The 22,368-nt window shown below is 41.4% G+C and overlaps 1 protein-coding gene across 1 annotated transcript in view; it reads left to right on the top strand.

Moving 5' to 3' along the window:
• CD2AP (CD2 associated protein) overlaps positions 1–22,368 on the top strand; it is an 87,294-nt gene that overhangs the window by 7,969 nt on the left and 56,957 nt on the right. Inside the window, 1 exon segment of the mRNA XM_050893442.1 lies at positions 15,283–15,443. Coding sequence (XP_050749399.1) covers positions 15,283–15,443 — 161 coding nt within the window.

Raw genomic sequence — 22,368 nt, 5'->3', positions numbered from 1 at the left:
TTCTGTATCCTGATTTTCCATGGTTGGGCTGGACTTTAATGTTCCCATCACTTAAATGCTTTTATAGAGTTTGGCTTATTTAGTACTGTCATAAATCAATAAATGCAAGATTAACTAGAATAAGCCTGCCTAAAACTTAAGGTAAATTATACTGCTGTTTGCACTCATTTTAACATCTGAATGTTTCTATCGGGGAAGTTACTAACCACTAGAACAAATTGCCAAGGGAAGTGCTAGGTCCATCATTTCTTGATATGGTCAATCCGCTAGATGATGCCCGTATCCGTGCGTTCTCTAACCTTCCCTTTTGGCAGATTTAGTGATCATGTGTCCATGGGTTGATCTAGTTCAAGACACTGGCCGGAGTTGAATCCAACTGGAAGAGAACCAGCTGGCTGATTTGGCAGCAAACTAAACCGGCACACCCTGGAGCAGCACAACTGTGAGACCAGCACAAGGGAAGAGGCAGCGGTATGGGAATGAGTAGGGAGAGAGCATGCAGGGTCACTCCTTCATCCTCAGATTGCTGGAATCGCTGTAAGAAACTTTATTCTTTGTAATGACTAAGGCAACCGTTCCTGAAAAGCAGAGCCCATCTGTTTGGTTTCCTAAGTGGTTAAGTGAGGAATATTCTTTTGTTCAGAGTTTTTAGTACAAGACTTCACAAATTTAGCTAGATTTGCAAGCTGCCTGGAAGTGTCGGCAGAGTTTCAGGTGACTATCTGAAGAGTGGGCCATGGGCTGTTTGTTTGAAACCTCAGTGTCCCAAACAACGCTTCTTTTTGTGTTCATCTGAGTTGGTGCTGTTCTGAAGCCAGGTAAAATGAGATGCTGTTCTGAAATGGGGGCAGTGGAAGTGCTGAGGCGAGTAAGTTTTTTGTAGACCTGAGGACAAAAGCAAATGTGTTAATCCCATACTATCATGGGTGTGGTAGATAAGGAGACAGCAGATCTTTCAGAAAAGTGCAAACAGCAGAATATAGTCCTTTTATTAACAATAAATTATTATGAACTGTGCTGTTTTGCTCTTGAAAATCAAATTTGGTGCTTCATTTGCCTGACTCAAACTACGCGTGGTACTGAAAATACACCTCGTCCTTCAGCACCGGGAAGTAAGAGTTTGTCTGTAAAGTGGAAGACGATAGTTAAAAACATTACATTAACGTTTTCACATTATGAGAAGCCTAAGTATACCAGGATCTGCTTTTACTGCATACCAGTATCTGTGTAAGGATGTGGTGCAGGGAAATTGGAAACCGTCTCGGATGAAACCCTTTGCAGCTTGAGGAGAGCTTGAAGGCATTTCTTGTAGCTGTATGTGCTATAGGGCTGTATGTGAATTAACAGTGTGGTTGTTCTCAAGTAAAAGCACAATTGAGAGTGCATAAAAGTGCTTCCTTTAATTTTCATGTGCTCATCATCTTACTAGATGCTTATTTTGTGGGAAGAGGGTTTGCTCTTTCAGTCTTAATGCTGCAACCTTACTGAGAGAGAATCATAAAATATATATATATGGATTGTGATGTAAATGACTTCTAATGTGTAGGTAGTAGAAGAAAACCTGCCCTGGTAGATAACTAGTAACAGGAAGCCTCGGGCTTGATGAATAGCAGGTGAAATAAAGCTGTTTATGAAACATGAGATGTGCTGTCAGTAGAATAAGACAGAGCCTGCCATCTCCATGCAGCAAGAAGACCATGCTGATTTCCTATCAAGACAGAGTTGCTGGATCTTGCTGTACGCTGCTCTATCATGCTTTTGCAGTTCTGAGCAGCGACTGAAGTGGTAAATCCTGACCTGTGTTTTTTAAAAAGCTGAGATTATATTGCTGATTTTTTTCTCTTCTCTTGATTTTACTTTTTTTTGTGTGTAGTTGGGTCACCATGGTTGTGCCTGGTAGTTGTGAAAAATGTGGGGACAGTCAAAAGGATTTCCTTTGTGTTTCCGAAATCCAAACTACTACTTCAAGCAAATGTGTTGAGAAAGGTGGAGGTGAGGGTTAGCTTTCTATGAACTTGGGTTCGGGTGCTTTGTCTCCTGACCGCAGCGGCTGCTACCCCTTGCCCCAGACAGCTTTTCATAACCTCCTGTAACGCCTCTGCTCCCTCCTCAAATTCTTCAAATACCGATCGTTCTGTGTTACTATCAATTAGCTCTGCAAGACACAGCACATGCTGTAGCTGCTTCCAAGCTGCATATTTGGTGATTAGCCAACCATCAGGTTAAAAGAGGAGGAGTGTTTGGGCAGTCGTGAAGTCTTTTCCTCAGGGAGGACTGTGATTTGGGTGCTTCAGTGCTGTCTCTGGAAAAAAAAAAAAAAACAAAAAACCACAGCTCGTATTTTTGAGATGCTACTTTACTGGCATATTTCAACCAGATGGGTGTATGGGGGAAGAGTTATTGGGAGCGAAGCAGGAGGATAGGCTGATAGGGACGCTGACGTGAGCCTGGTTTCTTCAAGTGCTCAAGATTATGTTCAGGTACCTAAAAAACCCCACAGTGAATGAGGGGGGGATGGTTGATGTGCTGCAGTAGTACTGGGGGAATGGTCCAGCAGGAACCTCCTGTGATTCCAAAAAGACAAGTGCATAATCCAGCATCTAGGAAAGAACAACCTCGCTGTCTACCAGGTGGCATGAGCAGGATAGTAGCTACCAGGTCATGGGGAGTGATTGTTTCCCACAACCTGGCACTCTCAAGGCTGCCTTTAAAATACGGTGTCCAGTTTTGCTCCTCCCTCCCCTCAAATGCAAGGGGAATACCAACAGACTGGAGAGTTGAATGTGGTTAGGAGGCTAGCGCATATAGTGTGCAAGAAGTTGGTCTAGCCTGGAGAAGAGAAAGACATACTGTCCTTGGAGGCACAGTGAAAAAATGTAAGACAATGGCTGCAAGTTAAGACAACGGTAATTCCTATTGAATATAATGGGGAAAAATGACTATGAGAATTGAGTGCCAGAAAAGGTGCCCAGGGTGGCTGTTTTATCTCCATCCTTTGAAGACTTTCAAAATTTAGCTGGACAGTGCCTTGAGTGACCTGATTTGACTTTGAGGTTGGCCTCGCTCCGACCAGTGTGGAGTAAGTGACCTACAGAGATCCTTTCAAACCTTGTTTTTCTGTGATTGGAAGTATTGCAAGCCATACAGGTTTAAATCATGGTCTTAATATGATATACTTAAATGCTTCTAAATTCAAGTTACAAATGGATCTTTAAAGGACTCAATCTCCTAACTTTTAGAACATAATTGAGCAATTTTATCTCCTTTAAAACTATCTGATTGAGATTGTAGGGTGCCCTTGAGCATTTGCCATTTTGACTGGCTTTTGTAAAAATCCATTGCATAACGATTTCTTTGTGCTTTTCAATCAACAGTTCAGTTTTTTGTATAGGCTAAAATGTCCACACTAAAAAGTAAATTAACTTTATTAATGCCATAATTAGTATGGACTGTCCTGACAGCATGAAGTCAGATAGGAACACTTGTCCCTGTTTTAACGCTAAGCATATTTTGTGGTTTTTGCAAGATCCCAATCTGGGACCATTCAGACTATTGCATCATGTCTGTTTTTAAAGATGAAGGGAACACTTTGTGCATGCTCCGAATGATGCTTTTAAGTTTCCGTAGATTTATTTCAAAGCCAGATCCTTGCCATGTTTGCAGAAATACTAATTGTCATTCTGAATTAGATATGTGCCAAATTGTAGGCCATCTATCAAAGCATTTTTGCATTTTTTTAGAGCGTGAAAGGAGTTTTCTTTTGGTTTAAACCCAAAAGGCTTCCAGAGACTTCCTTGTTTTTGTAACTCATGAATTCGTAACCTGGAGCTGTGATCATGCTGTCCTTTTTGGCTAGAAGTGTCCTGAAAAAAAATCTGCAGGAGGAGCTGAAGCTTTTGTAGTAACATGGGCTCCTGATATTGAAGGAAGGAAAGTTAAAATTCAAATACAGATTGTTTGTTTGTTTGGTTTTTTTTTTTGGGGGGGGAGGGGGATGACTTTGTAAAAAGAATTCTAACTAAGATCAGCAACAGTCTTCAGCTTCAAATGTATTTTTGTGAGCTAATTATCTAGTGGAGGTTTTAAGGGAAAAACCTATAAATATGGTGTTGACCCTGTGGTACTTTTACTGCTTATTTGGTGCTTTGGATTTGAACTAAATCTAGATGAGGTATGATCTTTTTGTTCGTCAGAGCTTTTTGGCATGGCTTGTTTTAGCAGCTTTTGTAATTTGGTGTTTTGTGACTCACCTTGAATGTTTTGCCAAATAGATGTTATAAAATTAACTTAAGGGAAGGAACAGAGGAAGAAGCGTAAATCTATATATGGAACAGTGTCTGAGTCATGACTTAAGAAAACGTGGTGTGCTTTTTTAAAGTATGTTACCCTGTGCCCTCTAAGATCCCTGATTTACTCTGCATATTAAAGTAATAGCAGTTTTTCACCTTTGCTTGCGAAGACATTTGCTACCTTTCCTGCAGGTGTCACCTCTCATTTCCAGGCTGATTTCTTGCAGTGATCTCTACTCAGACTGAAGGAAATAGCAAGTAGCACAAAACATCACTTTCTGCTTAACATAACTTCCCAGGTGAAACATTTTGACCTCTTCTGTCCTTACAAGGTAGTATCAAATACCTGTAGGTGGGACAGATTTTACTCTAATACTTCCTATTTCATGTCTTCCCTTGCTATGAAGGGAGGAGCCTGGGAGTTCCTGCTCATAGTGGTGAGAGGGTAAAAGCACATCTACAATTTTAACATTTATTAAGTTTGCGACCAAATTTAAGACAAGTATTTCTGATAATATTGGAGAAGGTGTGATTGGATGCTTCTTCTAGAGTTGGTTTAATGTACCTGCAGTGAGGAACGTATCACTAAAACGCTTTTTTCCCAGCTGGCTGGTAATGATGACTTATCTACAGGATACAGTTATAGAATTGAGGGTATGTGTGGGAATGATTTGCTTTAGGGAAGTGAAAATTGACAAACTTCTAATTTAAGCGTGCTCTGTCTTACACAGTGCTAAGCACTAGAATGCACTTTAGAAAATTATGGGAGCCTGGAGTAGGAAAATGAGGCATGCATGGTTTGCATCTTTAATGCTTCAGGGCAGGCTGCTGGGCAGGATTTCTGCTATACTGTTTAATTTCCTTCACAAAGTATCTTGCTAATTGTACCAGAGCCAGCGTGAGAAGCTGGTGTTTGAGATGGTTACTGTTAGAATGCAATGAGTTTCTCATTACTTGAAATAGTTTGGGAGGAAAAGTGTACATTTTTTACAGTTTTCAATTGTTCGTTTTCCTAATTCCTTCAGCCATTCTTACTGGGCTGTAAAATTAGACATAATCTTTTATTAAAAATGTGTGGTGACTCATTTCTTGGAGAATGCACCATTGACTTGCCCAATCTAAAAATGCCAGGCAGATCCAGGGCAGTTTCCAGATGGACCAGTTCTGTGCTGACAGAACCAAGACCCCTGGCTTTTGACTGTCTCATGGGTAGACTGCTATTTTTGTTTTTATTATCTTTTTTTTAGGCAAGCTATTGCTGTAGAAAGATTGTTGCTCTAAGCAGAAAATGTTTGTGCTAGAACTGGGTGAAGCAGCATAGAGCGAGTTACAGAAGAAGTAAGGAAAAATAGCAGACACTGCAGGGTGAAAAGAAAAAAAGGAAGAAAAAAGCAAAACTGTACTCCACCTTATCACTGACTTTAACAGTGACTGGAGCTGATTGGGAATTGTACTGTCTGAGAGTTCACGACTGGGATGTCAGTGGCATAGCAGCAGGAAAGTATTTTTGGGAGAAGTGTTCAGTGGCTCAAATTAATTTCAGTTTGGCCAACTTCTGCAGAGTTGCCTGTCAGCTGTAGATGTACAATCAGAAGTGTGAGAAGCTTTAATGAGGGATCTGACAGATCTTGTGGATCACAAGAAGTCTGTGAAAGTCACAGAATATCTCTGAAAGAGAACATGCTAGAGCCAGTTACTGATATGTTCTTTTATTTGTATGGTATATCTAACACCTAGGTAAAATCTCATTAAAAGATTTTTGTGTCTGAATCATAGAATGGTTAGAGTTGGAAGGGACCTTTAAAGATCATCTCATTCCAACATCCCTGCCATGGGCAGGGACATCTTTCACTAGATCAGATTGCTCAAAGCCCTGTCCAGCCTGGCCTTGAATGCTTCCAGGGATGGGGCATCCACAACTACTCCAGGCAACCTGTACAATTCTGACTGATCTTGTAAACCATCACATATATCCAGCACCTTTTTGGTGGCGACTTGTGATAGAAAAGATATACTGTATTCCAGAAGAATGATATATTTTCTTGATAACCAGTGCTATGGTCTTTGATTGGAAAACCTTTGATTTTTAAATTCCTTTCTAAAAATATTTTTTTTTTAATCTGATAGAGGAGAGGCGGCTGCGGCTGGAGGACTGAGCTGCCCCAGCACAGCGCTGCATGAATGTGAGCTCAGGCGGGGTTGGTGCTCTGTCTGATCAGCTTTTATGCTCAGGAAGTGGAAAGGAGGCTTGTTGGGAATTTGGCCTGACTCTGTAGCATAGTGGCTGATTGCCATCACTCATATAATGCTGCATCGAACCTAATGAGCCTTCTGAGACGTGGGGTGTGTTGGAGCGAGTATGAAGGCTGTTTCTTCAAATGGAGCAAATCCTGTTGAGATCCAAACTGAGTCCCTGCTGGGTGGCAGCAGGCTGTTCGTCGTGCTGCCAGAGTTTGGGTGGACACAGCTGAGCTGGTTTTATGTAGAATCAGCTTGGTCCAACAGTGTGTGTTTGTTCGTATTGAAGGTGTCTTTAGTGCTTGGAAGCAATGTTTGTTTGCCCAGCACCTGAGCTAATAAATTGTACAGATTTAGGTTCTCTGTCTTTGAAATAATCCACAACTAGAATAATTGGCTTACAGCAAATTGGGAATTAATTGTATATGCTTAAAAGAAAATGTATGTAGAATGGTATGAAAATCCTTCAATTCCATTGGCATTATGTTGTTTTATTATAAACTAATGAAAGAATCCTGATGGCTCAGGGCACTCTGCTTAAAACAAGACCTTAAGTCAATATTTGAATATATAAAGTCAGCATTATCTTAAACTGCCGAGTACCTCCTCTGTCACATCCCTTCCTTGTGGCAGCAAATGTTTGCTTGGCTGGCGTATAGGAGATCAAAGCTTCAGGAGCAGGAAGCAATGTGACTGCTTTGGTACAGAGCTGTTTGTCAGGACTGGAGCTGGCACGACTGGTATGGCTTGGGAGTAGGCACAGCTAGAAGTGGCTCTGCTATGTGTCACTGCTATTTCCAAGGCCATACAGGAGGCACCCGGCCTCCTTTTGAGCTGCTGTGAAGGTAGAACATCTTACTTGTGACGCTTAACGCTTTCAGTAGTCCTCATGATGCCACTGTTTTGCAAGTCCTCCACATGGAGCATGAATGTGATGGCTCCACATGGCTCAGCTTGGTTAATTGTCTGCTGTTCTGTATAGTGTGACTTAAAACTATTGACTTATTGAAGGCTGTGGTGAACTGTACTGTACGATGTGTAGACTGCATGGTCTCTGTTAGTAAAATATACTCTTTCCTTGTTCAATTTCTTAATAGCTTGGAACTGCATCCCTACTGTCAGAGTTGACAGGAATCCAGTGGTCTCATATTTATGCATTATGTTAGGATGTGGTTTCATGGCAGATTTTGACTATGTGCAAAGCAGGAGGTGGTGAGGGGCAAGATGAATGGATCTGTAGGGGGGAACTGTTGGTGTTAGGGACCTGACGTTCATCTTGCATGTTTTGGACGTTTTTATATCATTGTAGTTCGAGTCTCATCCCATGGATTTAATGCCTATTAAAGATTAGCATGCATTAAGAGTGTTCCTGGGCTGCATATCTTTGATTTAGTTTCAGTGAAAAGAAATCCAGATTACTTCCTGTGAGACTGCTCCGCACTGTGAACTGAAGCACAATCAATGAGGATGGTTTGGAGCTTCACTGAGAAGTGTGCTCCTGATCTGGACTGTAACAGCGATGTAGATCTAAGTTGGGTTTGATGCAGTCCTGCGTCTCTGACCCTGCAGTGAGCCATCTTAGGGAGATAAACTTGCAGGAAGCTGGCACTAAATAGTTTTCTCTCGGGCTGTTTTCTTTATCTGATTCACCAGTAGTATAAATAAGTGCTAATTGAAGTGCAGAGCAGGGGGAAGGGACCATGTGAATGCACACAGAAGAGAGGATGGGATCACAGCATCCATGGGTTAAGATGTCTTGGAAATACAACGTTGCAGGTGTCCCATTTCCCATTGGTGATGTAGCTGTATTGGGCACCATGAGAAGGAAAGTAGGAAATACTATATGTTTGCATCTGTTCAAGGTTCAGTCCCTAGGCTGCTTCTCATGCTGATGGCAATTGGGACGTGAAAGGAAGTACCTTTTTGCACAAGACCAGTGGTCACAGTGGTTTCCCCAATAGTGGGAAATGTGAGGCGCTTCCCTACTCAGTGTGAGGAAGACCAAACCCACATCTGTACCCCAAAAGAATACTTTGATCTTTGGGGAACTGGTTATTATGGTCATTGTGGGTAGTTGTGTAAAGAGGAGAGTGAATCATGGGAGCAGGAGCAGAGCGCAGAAGAGTGAGCCTGGCTGCAGAGCAGTGGAGGCTCTTGGCCAGGAGGGATTTGTCTTCGGTTGCCAAACCCTGGTGCTTACCTTGTGCATGTGTCTTACCAGGAGAGCTTCATAGGACAAAACTCATGCAGTTTTGGAAGCAGGGACTAGAATTTTAAGGGCAGTGGGGAGTCCACCAGGTCTCTTTATTTGAGCATGTGGGTTGTCATCAGTGACTCAGGTCAGGGTAACAGGGAATTATGTGGTGTTGAAGTGGAAGAAAAACATTCTTATAACCACTACTTATGTTTAACACTCATGGAGGTGTTTTCATTGTTCAGCATTTAAACACTTGAACTACTTTTTCAGTGTTAAGATCTGTCTTCGGTGGCCAAACGTATACTATGGTATTACTATTAAAACAGCTGGAACTCTTATATCTCACAAATTGTGGGAATGTTTCTGGGGGAAAGCAATTGGAAGGAGCTTTCTCCTTCAGTCCAGCACCTGATTTTGAGATAGTTGTGAAGAAAAGTATGATAGATAAAAGGATAAGATTGTGTCTTCTGTCATCTTTTGTCTCTAGTGTAAGCTTGCTGTCTGCTATAAAACTAAATACCTTTGTAACTCTGTGTATGTGTTCATACCTAATAACAAAAACGTTAGCTTGGTTTTATAGGAGACTAAACTTTGGGTGTTTTGTGATAGATGTACAAGTGGAAATAACAGTACTAGTAAAGTTTGTTTTGGGCATCTAGCAACTGTCTGTTATGATAAATTGGAAAAGCAAAATCTCAGTTTCTAGTGTAACTGAAGTTCTGCTGGCAAGATGCTTCTGGAGGCCACACAACTTTGCAGGGTTCACATTCCAGTAAATGACTTTGAATCTGAACTGACCTAAAACCTGCCTGAAGAGACCTTTATGGAGCATGGCATGCAACTCAAGCTCCTCTTGCTGCTTCGTGCTGGACGCTGTCCCTCCAGGTCTGCAGCAAGTTTCAGCAAGGCTTCCTGAATAGCTTGAGAGTTATATGCAAGGGTTTCAGTTATCCCATGATTTTTTTTTTCTTTTTTATAAGCTATTAAATGTGTTTTTCATGGGATTTATTTTATATCTGGTTTGTGTCTTTTTCTGGCTACTACAGAAAGGTCACTGGATTCTGACAGTATTGTAATATCCTAAACAAGGTACCAAGAATGTGAAATTTTGCTCTTTGCTGGATGACTGTCTGACACTTCGTTATTTCTATTGAGGACACAGACATGCTAGAATTTCAGTATATTTTCCACTCTTTTCCTTGATTTTTTTTTTTTTGTTTGTTTTTTTGTAGGGCTCCCAGAGGGCCTTAGTTACCTATAATAGCCAACTTCAGAAAGAGTCTGAGTAGCTGACGACTTCCTTTGTTTAAAATCAGTGAAGATGGGTGTTATGCAGCCGTGCTTATCGGGAGGCTTGCCTTCTGCTTTGGCACTGGGATGTGGTTGGCAGAAGAGCCGGTTGTGAAAGTTTTGGAGAAGTTGGAGGGTCCACCTGTGCCAGCAGTGACTGACTGCCTTGTGCAGGCAGCGTTGCTCTGTTGGCTAACAGTGTGAGCTATTTTGTCAAAGAGGCAGTGGTGTTACATCGGACACTTTTTGTCTGTGCCATGGGGAACAAGGTAGTCTGTAGTTGTTGACGAGGCTGACTGGCTTTGACGTGTTTGGTCTGTTTTATTGTTTCACTAGTCAGGTTGTCATCTTACTCAAAACCAAGAGCTGAACAGACCACTCCCATAAAGCCTGCTATAACCACCTTTCCCCCAAAGATATCCATTCAGTATTTTTTTACTTAGCACTGTTGATTTAATCGATCCCCTGCCCCTGAAAATGGGTCAAAACCTTCAAAAAGCACTGTCTGGGAAGTTCTCTAATTATGTTGAACGGCTGTCATGGCTGGATGACAGAAAGCTACCACCTAAGGTATATCTTTGACTCGAATCAGTCACAGAATTGCTGAGGCTGGAAGGCACCTTTGGAGATCATCTAGTCCAACTCTCCTGCTCAGAGCAGGGTCAGCTACAGCGGGTTGCTCAGGACCATGTCCAGTTGGATTTTGAGCATCTCTAAGGAGACTACACAGCCCCTCAGGACAAACTGTTCCATTGTTTGATCACTCTTGCAGTGTGTGTATGCATATGCGTGTGTGTATATATATTTAAGTGGCATTTGTTCTGTTTCAGTTTGTGCCCACTGCCTCTTGTGCTTTCACTGGGCACCACTCAGTCTTTTCCACACCCTCATCAATAAGATCTCCCTGAGCCTTCTCCCAGCTCTTTCAGCCTTTCATTGTATCAAGATACTCCAGTCCCTTAGTCATCTTTGCGGCCCTTTGTTGGGCTCACTCCAGTATGTTCATGTCTGTCTTGTACTGGGGAGCCCAGAACAGGACCCAGCACTCCAGATGGGTCTCATCAGTGCTGAGCAGAGGGGGAGGATCCCCTCCCTCAACCTGCTGGCAATACTCCTCCTAATGCAGCCCAAGATGCTGTTGGCCGCCTTTTGCTGCAAGGGCGTGTTATTGGCTCGTGTCAACCTGGTGTCCACCACGTCCTCCTCTGCCAAGCTGCTTTCCAGCCAAGCAGTCCGCAGCCTGTACTGGTGCATGGCATTGTTCCTCCCCAGGGGCAGGACTTGGCATTTCCCTTTGAGCTTCATGAGGTTCCTGTTGGCCTGTTTCCTCAGCCTGTTGAGGTCCCTCTGAATAGCAGCACACCTGGCTGGTCTGTCAGCCACTCTTCACAGTTTTGTATCATCTGCAGACTTGCTGAGGGTGCATTCAGTCCAGTCATCCAGGTTATTAATAAAGATACTGAACAACTCAGCGTTGACTCCTGGGGCATACCACTGGTGACTCTCCTCCAGCTGGACTATATGTCATTGATTACAACCGCTTGAGCCTGACATTTTGGGCAGTTTTCAGTCCATTTCACTTTATGCTCATCTGGCCTGTACTCCATCAGTTTGTGTATGAGGATGTTATGGGAGACAGTGTCCACTGCTTTCCCATCATCCAATGAAGTAGTCATTTCATCGTGAAAGGCTGTCAGGTTGGTCAGGCATGATTTTCTTCATACATCTTTGCTGATTCCCACTATCACCACCCTGGTGCTCTTGGGTGACACTGGCTCAGCTGCCTCTGATGCTTCATTGAACAGAGCTTCCAGCCCCTCAACTGCTACCAGGGCACTGAACATAGTCACGTGTTTCTAAATCTGTTCTGTCAGTTCTTACAGTCTGTTATAATTTATTTTTTAGAATACCCTAATCAACCTGACTCTGATTTGGCTTGTCATTTTTTTATTTTCTTCCCTCTTTCTTTGGTTAAAAGCACGTGCCAGGTGATGTCTTATGTTTATAGTTGAATTCTTGCCAAAACAAGGTTGCCACTTATTTGTTAGAGATCTAGGATAAAGACGTCTTCTTTGCAGACAGTGTAGGAGGTGGTTTGTGATGGTCCATGATGCCTGTGAAAACTCAGGAGAATGTCTCCCTCTCAGGTGAGCTTTGTTCCTGCTGGATGTGCAAGAAAAGCACGGTTAACCTCACAGCGTTCATGCTCAAGCTTGAGAAAACTGTTTTTCATCCAAGACTTGATCATTATGGACTGTTAAGCTACAGATAATTGATTTGAATGGGGTTTGAAATTGAGAAAGCTGTGTAAAAAGCAGAGGGGAGGTAAGATAGGTGGTTTTGGTAGTTTGTGTTGCTGAGGTGTTCTGGTGCACCTTCTACCAGTTGAGACTTTCTAGTTTTTGAACGTTTTGACCAGTTTATATTACTACAGTCCAACTTATTGCTGACTGATTTTAGTATCACATCTGTTCTTGAGTAAAGCTTTTAAGTGAGAACTTGAAGCATTCGGAAGTATAATTCAGAAGCATTCAGAACTACTTCAAGCATTCAGAAGTATAATCCATGGACTGACATGATTCCTAATTATTGTTGTTATAAGGAGTTGTGATTCCTTAAAAACACTTTCTGTCACCACTGGACACTGCTTTTGCTCGGGTAAATATTACGCTTGAAGGCCTTTCAGAGGCTTCTTTAATCTGGACTGTTTTGGTAGTAAAATGGTTTCTTGCCCATCACACTGCGGTCTGAATTACCTGAACGGTTCTTCTAGTGCTACTTGTTAATATTGAAGGGCAAAACTGGTAAGTGTTTCTCTTGAGGACCACATAGTAGTGAGATGTGTAGACTTCTTGCTGTTTACGTGTCATCACATGAAAAAAATGTATGGGATGAAACTATATTGACATTCCTCATGATCCCTCCCACTTTACAGGCGAGACAACAGAGTTTAGATCTGTTTTGTATACGTATCCATGAGAGTGAGCGTGGTATTGAGTATCACTGACAAATACAAGAGGAAATTCAGCACCTAAATTTCAAACATAAAAAGCTGATGTTCATTTACTGCTATTTGTCTTTGGAACACAGAAGACACATGGATGATGACTGGGAGGTTCTTGAGATCCTCCTTTGGTTGTTGGCATGACTGAGTCCATGTTTTACAGTCTGGAAAGATGACCAAAATCAACATGTTGACATTTCAAGCACAAATAGAGAAATGTTCCTCCAAGGAAATAAAGAAGCTTTCAAAATAATTAGTTCATGTTGACATAGTGTGGATATGATTACCTACTACTTCTGAGGAAAAAGGACCAGGTATTTGGCAGTTCGAGTTGTAGTCTGCAATGCTGTAAGCATTTACCATGACTGACACTGTATTCTGATCTGTTTTCCATGTTTAACTTCGTAAAACTGTCCTATAGTGTGTATATTGAAATATAGTACCTGCTAATGTGCTTAAAACCAGAGTTTATCATGAGAGAAATATGTAACATGGATACTTCTTACATTTTTATGCATTTGTAGGTTTCCAAAATGGTTGGATTGAGTTGGTTGGAAGATGAAATTTTTATTTCCAGACTGTAGGTGATGAATGATCGTTGTCTTTATGATCTGTGGCTGCTAGAATTTCCTATCTGTTGGGCAATATTTCATGTCAGCCACTCAAAAGACAATTCAGTGCAGAAGCAAGACAAAACTACTATGCTTGCTGCAGGCAGTAATGGGGAAATATGATGCTTTGAAGCAAGCTTAGAGAATATGTTTGGCAAAAATAAATGTATACAGTACTAAAAGCCTATGTTAGGAGTTCTGGAGTGTGTATGACGAGCAGATAACTGGTGATGACTTCTGTTCATTATGAAGAAAAGAAATTTTCTTTCTCAAAGGAAAAAAAGTAAAACTCAGTCTTCATGTTTATATTTGACTGGTTCCTTTGTTAATGGGTGTATTCAGAAAATAGTTTGCCAGACAGATCATTCTAGCTTCTCTTGTATTCATGCCACTGTCATGTAGTTCTGTTTTTTACCAAGCATTTTCTGACTTCATCTATAGGCAGCAGAGGGATAAAGGCTATGTTGCAACATGTGTGCAGCAGCACTTTAGATCAAAACTGTCCACAGATCGGAATTATACATTGATTTAAGGGAGCTGTAAGTTCAATAGCAGGAAATAATGCTTTCTCCCATTTGATTCCTTAATTTGTGAATTAATTGTTGGATATTATTATGCATTGATAAAGAGTAACCTGGGAAAAAACTTTTACAGCTATTCAGGATTTACCCTTTTAACCCTGTTGTGCTCTTTTCTTGGTGTGTGTTTGTTGTGATGTGCAGAGGAGAGGAAGGTTTCAGTGAGAACAGTGTTAAGTTTGGTAGTGCCTGGGTATCCTTACTGGATTTGAGTGAGAGGGAAGTTTATTTGATTGCTGCAGGTTTGTGGAAGTTTCTGGCATAAACATAATTTCTTGATGAACAAATAAGCCTTTATTGCCAAACAAGCCTTAAGCTGTCAGTAAGCAACTCTCGTGGATCTTGTGCAACAGATGGACAAGTATGTAAATACGTTGCTATGCTCCTCTGAGTAAACTTAATTACATCAAAAGAAAAGCTCGCTTGCTTATTGTTCTTCATACAAAACCAGGTGAATCTGAAGAAGGGTGCCTTTTACATGTCTGTGCAATTTAAGTTGTATAATATTGTCAATCGTACACCTTCTGGCTGTATTACATTTCTTGGATCAAACCTGCAAAAATACTGTGCGTGCAGCAATCAATTTTTTGCAGATATAATAGCAGATGCAAGCATGAGAATTAACGAAGCATTGCGTGTACATACCATACATGCATAATTTGAACCTTTCTCCCTCCTTGGCCCCAAATATGCATTGAGTAACAAATGCTTGCCCTGTGGGCAGTGATTCATAATTGGTAAATCCTGGGCTGGCACTTGGCGGGATGGGGGAAAAAAAACCACTGCTGGCAATCCCTACCACCACACATGCACAAAAACCTACCCACCACCACCAAAATAGGACCTCCTGTCATATTCCTAAATTTACTTTATTCTAATAGGTGACTGTCCAGTTTTTTTCCCCTCTCCAAAATGGTTGGGAACACTACAATTCACAAATGAATGTTGCTGTAAGGGAAACACTTGTTCTTAGCATTTGTGGTTAGGTCTGCCTTTTTGTACATGCATGGCTTTCAAGTTGCATTTCCACGTATGAGTTGCATTCACTGTGGTGGTTTTTTTTTTTTCTTTTTAGTGGACTACATCGTGGAATATGACTATGATGCAGTGCATGATGATGAGTTATCAATCCGAGTTGGGGAAATCATCAGGAACGTGAAAAAACTGGAAGAAGAAGGATGGTTAGAAGGGGAGCTAAATGGCAAAAGGGGCATGTTCCCTGACAATTTTGTGAAGGTGAGTTTTCTGCATTGACTTGGTTTTACTGTGATTGTACAGCAGGCTAGTTATTATTGAAGTGGTTAGAATACACCTCAGTTGTACTTGTAACAATGTGACTTTTTTTTTTAACTGGAGGACCTTTTAGATGATTACATTTTTTTTTAGTATGCTTTTGAAGGCTTTTTTTTTGAGTAAGTTCTGCTGTCTGTTCTTATTCACTTCAGCATTTCTTTTGGTCTGTACCTTTGCACTGTATGTTCTGTCTCCTTCCTACTGCTGCAGTGCACTAACAGTTGTCTGTAGCCATGGTTACCTGCTTTAGTGAGATGAACTGATTAAAAAACCAAAACCACAAAAACCCCCCAAACATAGCCCTACAGAAGACATCAAGTCATGAGGGAGTTGAGACAGTGGGGTCACAGCTCAGTCAGCTCAGCTATAATGAAAAACTACATCCTCAGGCTGTGGTTGTGTGGGTGCTTCAGCCAGGATTAAGCTGGTTTGTTTGAAGGAGCAATTCTGCCCTACCCTGGACTCCTTGCTGCTGGCACTGCCTTTTTCATGACCATGCAAAGGGACAGGGCAGGGAATGTGTCCAGCTAAAAGGTAACTCTGAAATCGGGTTGGCTTTCAGCTTGTTTGGTTCCCTGACCGGGCTCCCCGTTTGTCAGCAGCAAATATCTGAAACGGGAAGGGGGTGAGGTGAGTGCTCCACTGGGCTGCAGCTCTGTCGTGTCTTTGGATTAGTCATCACCTTTCTAAATACGATCCTCTTCTCTGGGATCTCTGTCTCGCTCAGTGCTCTGCGACTGACTTGCGGTACTTGTCTTCTGGTGTGAGATATTGCTTCTCAAACCTTTTATTTAACCTTTTATATTTATTCTGTGTTTGTGTCCAAATTTTAATTGAAGTGCTTGTTTGCACCTTCCACATTTTTCCTGTTTTCTCTGCAAATTTTCTAAATGTAATATTGCGTATGCACATATTTATTACTTACTTACAATGCAAAGCAGCTAAGTGTGCTATTCCACGTGTAACTTCTGAAATTCAGAGTCTGCTGAGCTGCAGATATTTTCCCATCTAAACTACGCAAGTGTTATGGAGATGTTATGCTTTGCTTCTTTATGCTTTATAACCTTTTTCGTAACTTAAAGGATTCCTTACTGTAACTTCCATAAAGTATGATCAAAGAGAATTAAGACATTCCTGTCTCTTTTGAAGTGAAATTAATTCTTTGCAAAACAAAATTATCTAATATATATTACTGTGATATTTTCATATCGTTAAACCTAAGGGGAAATTTGTCCAGTGCTGTAAACACTTCTTTATACTTGCTTACATTAAATTTGACAGGTTTTCTGTTCATCATACTGCAAAAGCAAAATTACTCATTTTTGATTTACTGTGGAGGGATTTAAGTATCTACCTTTTAAACCTGATGGGAATAATCCAGTTGTTCTCAGAGAGGGTCTTTTACCAAGGAAAAGTTTGTATGAATGCCTTTCACTTGTCTAATATTTTTAAGTTGTTTTTAGTTTAGTTCAAAATCCATTTTGGGTTTTGTGTCCTGTATAAATAGTAATTTTACCTTAAGCGGTGTTTCCATGATTACTGTGTTGATGATGTACTTAATTAGCGCTCAAGTGCCATACAGGAAGAAAGCATCCGATGCGGCTCTTCTCTGGTTCTTGTGTCATCAAGACTGTCTTTCTACTGAACAGCAAAGAGGAGTCGGATGTGGCTTGTTTCTGTGTTAAATACTAAACTTGTTGGGAGTTTTCTTGCCCTTCTGCAGCTGTGGCTTTTATAAACTTTTTTTAAATTATTTCCATCCTGAAAAATATTTATGCATCTCAGCTCCAGGTATTTTTAACTCTACAGCTGTTCAGTATATGCATGGCATGGTCAGATATCCTGCATTACAGGGGATAGTCAGTTTTCTAGAAGATGTAGGGATTTGGAGAAGTGGAAAGGAAGTTCTGTAGAAGAAAATTATCTCTTTGGTTTCCTGACAATGGGATAGCTTTCCTTCTTGGTGCTGGAGTTGAGGGCAGTTATGAGGCTGATCTTGGGAACTTTTTCTTTTAAGATGGTATGCATAGGCTGGAAGACTATGCATACCAGTGGTGAGTGCAGTGGTGAGATGATGGGAAAGTATTAATTGTTAGGGAAGCGAAAGTCATGGTTTTCTTCATGGCCAATTTGATTATAGTTCCTTCTTAAAAGTTAATTTACAGGTAGTGATAGTTTGAGAGACTATTTCTGGGAAAGCTATTGCAGAAAAGTGGGGGTTTTCTGCCTCCCCCCCAACTGTTCTCATTTGCTGCTGCAGTAGGTTGTTGATAGTGCAGGATCTATGAAATGCTGCTATGAGCAGACCGCTGCAAATACCAGGCCTCAACAACTAAACTCAAATGCTCCGGCTTGGCCTGGTGCAATGTTAACACCCGCAAGGTGTGGGTGAACTGCAGGAGGGAGGTGGAAACAAGCTGAAGCAGGGTTGTACTTTGGCCTTGTGAAGAAGGAAGGTCCCTTGAGAAATGGATTTACCCATTTGCTGCCTCACTCAGTAGCTCACCACCACCAGGCGGTGGTGGCCTCTGAGCTTTCTAAGGGAAGGGGTGTCTTACTGCTCTAAGCAGGAACCTCCCTACAGTTCCTGCAAGGAGGTGTAGGGTTGAGAATAGAGAAGTGCAGCAAGTTGATTGGGAGGGGTAATGACAAGAAGGATGCTGAAGAGGGACAAATACTGCTAACTTCTCACGACACACATGAAAGGGAAAGGAGGCCGAAGGTCTGAAAGATGCAGTGAGGAGGAAGAAGCTGGAAGGACACTAGGGTGGGAGGACTGGGGGGACCTTGGGTGCATGGGGTGGATCTCCCAGGTCAGGTCAGTAGAAATGTGACCAGAGAGAGCAAATCACTGTGGGCAGGACCAAGGGTTGCACCAAGTTTTACATGTTTGGATGCAAAATTCTGGAACTGTACTTGAATATTTATCCCTTCCTGAAAGGATCATCTTATTATCCTGTTATGAGTGTAATTTCATGCATTAGATGGGGGTCTGGCCTGAACTCATTATATGGATAAATTTGGTGGTTTTTTTGTGATATATATATGCTGGTTTGTTAAGAATTGAACTGAGGCCAGGATATAACCGCTCCATGCAGAATTTGGATGGTAAATTATAATCTGTGCTGAGCTGAAAAAGATTAGCATTTGAAGCTGAAAGTGCACGTGTTATCCACTAGATTTGCCTAGCCTCTTCATGTATAAAATATTTAAAAACATAATAAGTATATGACAGATTAAACGGGGTGAGGGTGGATATGTTTTCTTTTTCAAATGTTAGATGTTTTTAGAGAAGATAAATGAGTTCCTTAAAAGAAGCCTTTGATTTTCATCAGGCAACTGCAGGAGAACTGGGGGGGGGCGCTGATTCCAGCTAGTTTGGTTTTTGCTCATTTTGTCAGTTTGTCGTCTCTTCATCCTGTCCGAGGACAGGAAAAGAGCTTTTTGCCTTGGTGGCAGCTGCAAACTGTCCTCGGCTGCCAGGCAGCGTGTGGCTGCTTCTTGCCTGTTTGAAGGACAACCAAAATGTTGACAGGAGGATTATGGCAGCACGCCGCCTGGATGTGTTGGATGCCCCAGATTCGGACTGTATCATCACCGCTAAAGCAGATCAGTCCCCTTCTGTTCCCTCCTTGTGGGCTCCACTAATACATAGGATTTACTGATGTTTTACACCACTCCTCATACTTTGACTTCTGCATACTTTGACAAATGTGTCTTTTCTGTTTGAAGTATGACCAAGAGCTATCAACTTCATTTTGAGTTGTTAAAGTCGTGCAGAAATTAGCTTTTTGATTATGTCTTCCTTTTTTTCTCAAGTCTTCTAAATATTGCAAAATAGTTTTATGTGGTGGTAGTGGGTTTATGTTTCATGTAGTAGTAGCAATTGGGTCTTTGCTGTCAGAAGTACAGCAAAGGAAGCTGACATGTTTTCACATGGGTTAATTTGTTGTACAGACAAGTAGGTGAGCTAAGCATTATATGACTTTGAAATACTCATATGCAGAAGGGAATGTATGGAAGCTTCCTGTGGATGCTGATGTGATGCTGATGCTTGGTACTTTATAACATCTGCTAGTAACTTTTTGGTTGGGCTTTCTTGGCTTCTACCCAAACTTTTTGCCCATTGACAGTGAGATCCTGAGGAAGGATCGGAGCTTGGTGGTGCCTCGTTCCTAGTGCCAGCTGGGACCTGGGCACTTTCTGTGAGCTCATCACTTGATGGGTTAACCAGCAGTCTGAGAAAGTCTGTCCCAAAAGGCGCAGTTCTTGGTGCTGACTTCCACTTGTGTTGTTTTGCATTAAAAGAAAGAGAAGAGGTAGACTCAGTTAAGGGGAACCCCATAAAGCCTCCAGAATGTCCTCAGATACTACTGTGACACTAGCGTGACTAGTGTGTCACTGCACTGGGTGGGGATCAGGAGGTGTTGTAAAGGTTGGGACGGAAGTCAGGGGGTGGGATGTCCAAAACAGTCCTGAAACCAGAGCTCAGGGGTGGTGGTGAAGCTTGCAGTGACTGTATAGTTGAAAATAAGTAGGTAAAAAAAAAAAAAAAGTACAAGCAATGACACTGCCCACTTGTGAAGCTAATTTCCTTGAATTCACTTTTCAGTACTAGGCCTTTTTAAAGATTTTGTGCCTGTATTGCAGTGCTGGATTTTGGAGTGCATAAATTTCCAATTTGATCAACAAAACCTGGTTTGAAATTCCTGTTTGAACTGTGTGCATATACACTTTTAGTGGGGTTGAGATATTTGAATTGGAGTTCTTGTTCCTGACATTGTTACTGCCATTTTTCTCCCTCTTCCTGTATAGGCAATTTAAAATAAACAACTTCATAAATTCCTGAAAGGAATTAGCAGTGGAAACCTAGCAGACTTTTATTGTTTTCTTTGAGAGTGGCTTTTCCGTTCTAAAATTCATCACAGTGTGAAATGTGCATGCAGACATTCATCTCCAGTATAGGTTAGAGCAGTGCGGTAACACTGTTAGATCGAATATGTGAGGTTTTTGGAGATGTTAAGGTGTGTAGGATGTGGAAGGCTTTTTGGGTTTGGGTTGGGGTTTGTTTGTTTGTTTGTTTGCATTTTGTTGTTTATTTTTAGTAGCTCTATTCACTCTCCAGCCAACTATTGTGTTGATAAGCTGGAAGTGATAATTTGGTGTTCATCCTTCTGCTCATTTTTGAAGGTTTTTGTCTGTACATAGCTGAGAAGGTTTTTAAGAACTTAAGTTCCTTGTTTTCTTTCATTTATTGCTATCTTAGTTTTGTAACTAGCTATATTGTGAGTAATACGGCTTTTCACAGTAGTAAAACCAGTTCGATCATAAGCTCAAGGCAGTAACTTGAATGAGGGAGGAGGAGCGGATAGATTTAATTAGTGGCTTTCGTCAGTTAAGGTAGCAAAGTTTGCCAGTAGGCTTCAGGGGCGTGCTGGTGAGCAAGCTGGACACTTCTACAAGCGTGTTTGGGATATGCACCACTTCAGCCACCCGCTCAGCAGAGGACGCGTCCGCGATAGAGCTGGTTCAGAGAAAACTTTTTGCCTGCGCAGGTGTGTGCAGCTGCTCCCGCTTAGCGCCGAGCCGGGATCCTTTTCAGGTTAACACGTGAACTTTGCTCGCTGTGACACTTTTCTTCCTCCCCCTAATAAAAAACACTGCAACACTGGGTGTGTTCGAGCAAATATGTCCTTGGAAGTGGTAAGCTTGCTTTATTTTCCATATGTTCTTAGCATCAAATATTGTAAACAGACTTTGCATTTCGGGGTAACGAATGTGAACGGCAGCACAAATTTAAAAGTTGTGATTGCAATATAATTTTTAGATTTTATTTAATATATAGTGTAAATTCTTGGCCTTAAAGTTATTTGTGTAATAAAATTACTTGGGTTTGATTTAGCTTATCTACCCTTCTGTAGCGTGCAGAGATGCTTAGGAACTGCAGACAACTATGGTGCTTGCATGAAGAATTTCTTTTAAAAAGGGTGATTTGTTTTTAGGGGTTACTTTCTTGTTCAACTTCCTGGTCTATGTTTGTCCATGTAAACAAAACAAAACCCAAGACCCTTTCCTTCCCTTAAAAGCCACCCTAGACCAAAACTTTAGAGTATTAGCGCAGCTGACCTACCTTCTTAAGGCTGTGTCTTTTGCTGCCTCCTTCCTATGTTCTTGCTGGTGGAATGCTGTTAAGCACCGAGCATGCTGTGAACAGGTGAGAGAGGTTTTGGCTGAGAATTCCTTCAAGCGTAGCGTCTTCCGTAACTCCTTTTCAAAAATAGAAAATTAACTTCGCCCAGAACTTTGAACAGGGATCGTGGAGTCGGGAGGGATCGTGGCCGAGACAGTGTCACTCTCTTCTGGGTCGTTCTTAATTCTAACCTAATTAAATAGTGTAGTAACACTAATTAAAAAAACAGATTAATAACTGTAAGCTTTTAAACAATATATATAGGATAAGCCATGTGCATCTAGTTAGAAGTAATTAGGATGTCTTTATGGAATGGAATAAACATGTATCTATTTCCAGAATTTTGGGGTTTGCTCCTCTGCTAGGTGTTCTGTCTGAATTCTTTGCATCCAAGTAAGGCTTGGAGAAAATTAGCAGTAATTTATCAATCCTATTGGTCAAACAATATTTCAGTTTATACAGCTTTTTCCTTTTCTTTATTGTTGTTTTGAGGAAACTGTCATCGCAGTGGGTTGTGTAGGGAGGTGAGAGTGAGAAGCTTGGAGGTGTCGTTAGCTTCCCAGGGAGAGGTAGGCAGCCCTGCCAGTAAGAAGGCGATGCTTGCTTTGAAGCTGACAGTTCTTGTTTTTCAGAAACAAAGATAACATGCAAGATTGAAAGCCATCTTAAGTAATTTTG

Source organism: Gymnogyps californianus, chromosome 3 (genome assembly GCF_018139145.2).
Source record: "Gymnogyps californianus isolate 813 chromosome 3, ASM1813914v2, whole genome shotgun sequence".
NCBI lineage: Eukaryota > Metazoa > Chordata > Aves > Accipitriformes > Cathartidae > Gymnogyps > Gymnogyps californianus.
The sequence above is the reverse complement of the archived record's forward strand: the minus strand, read 5'-3'. Positions and strand labels throughout refer to the sequence as shown.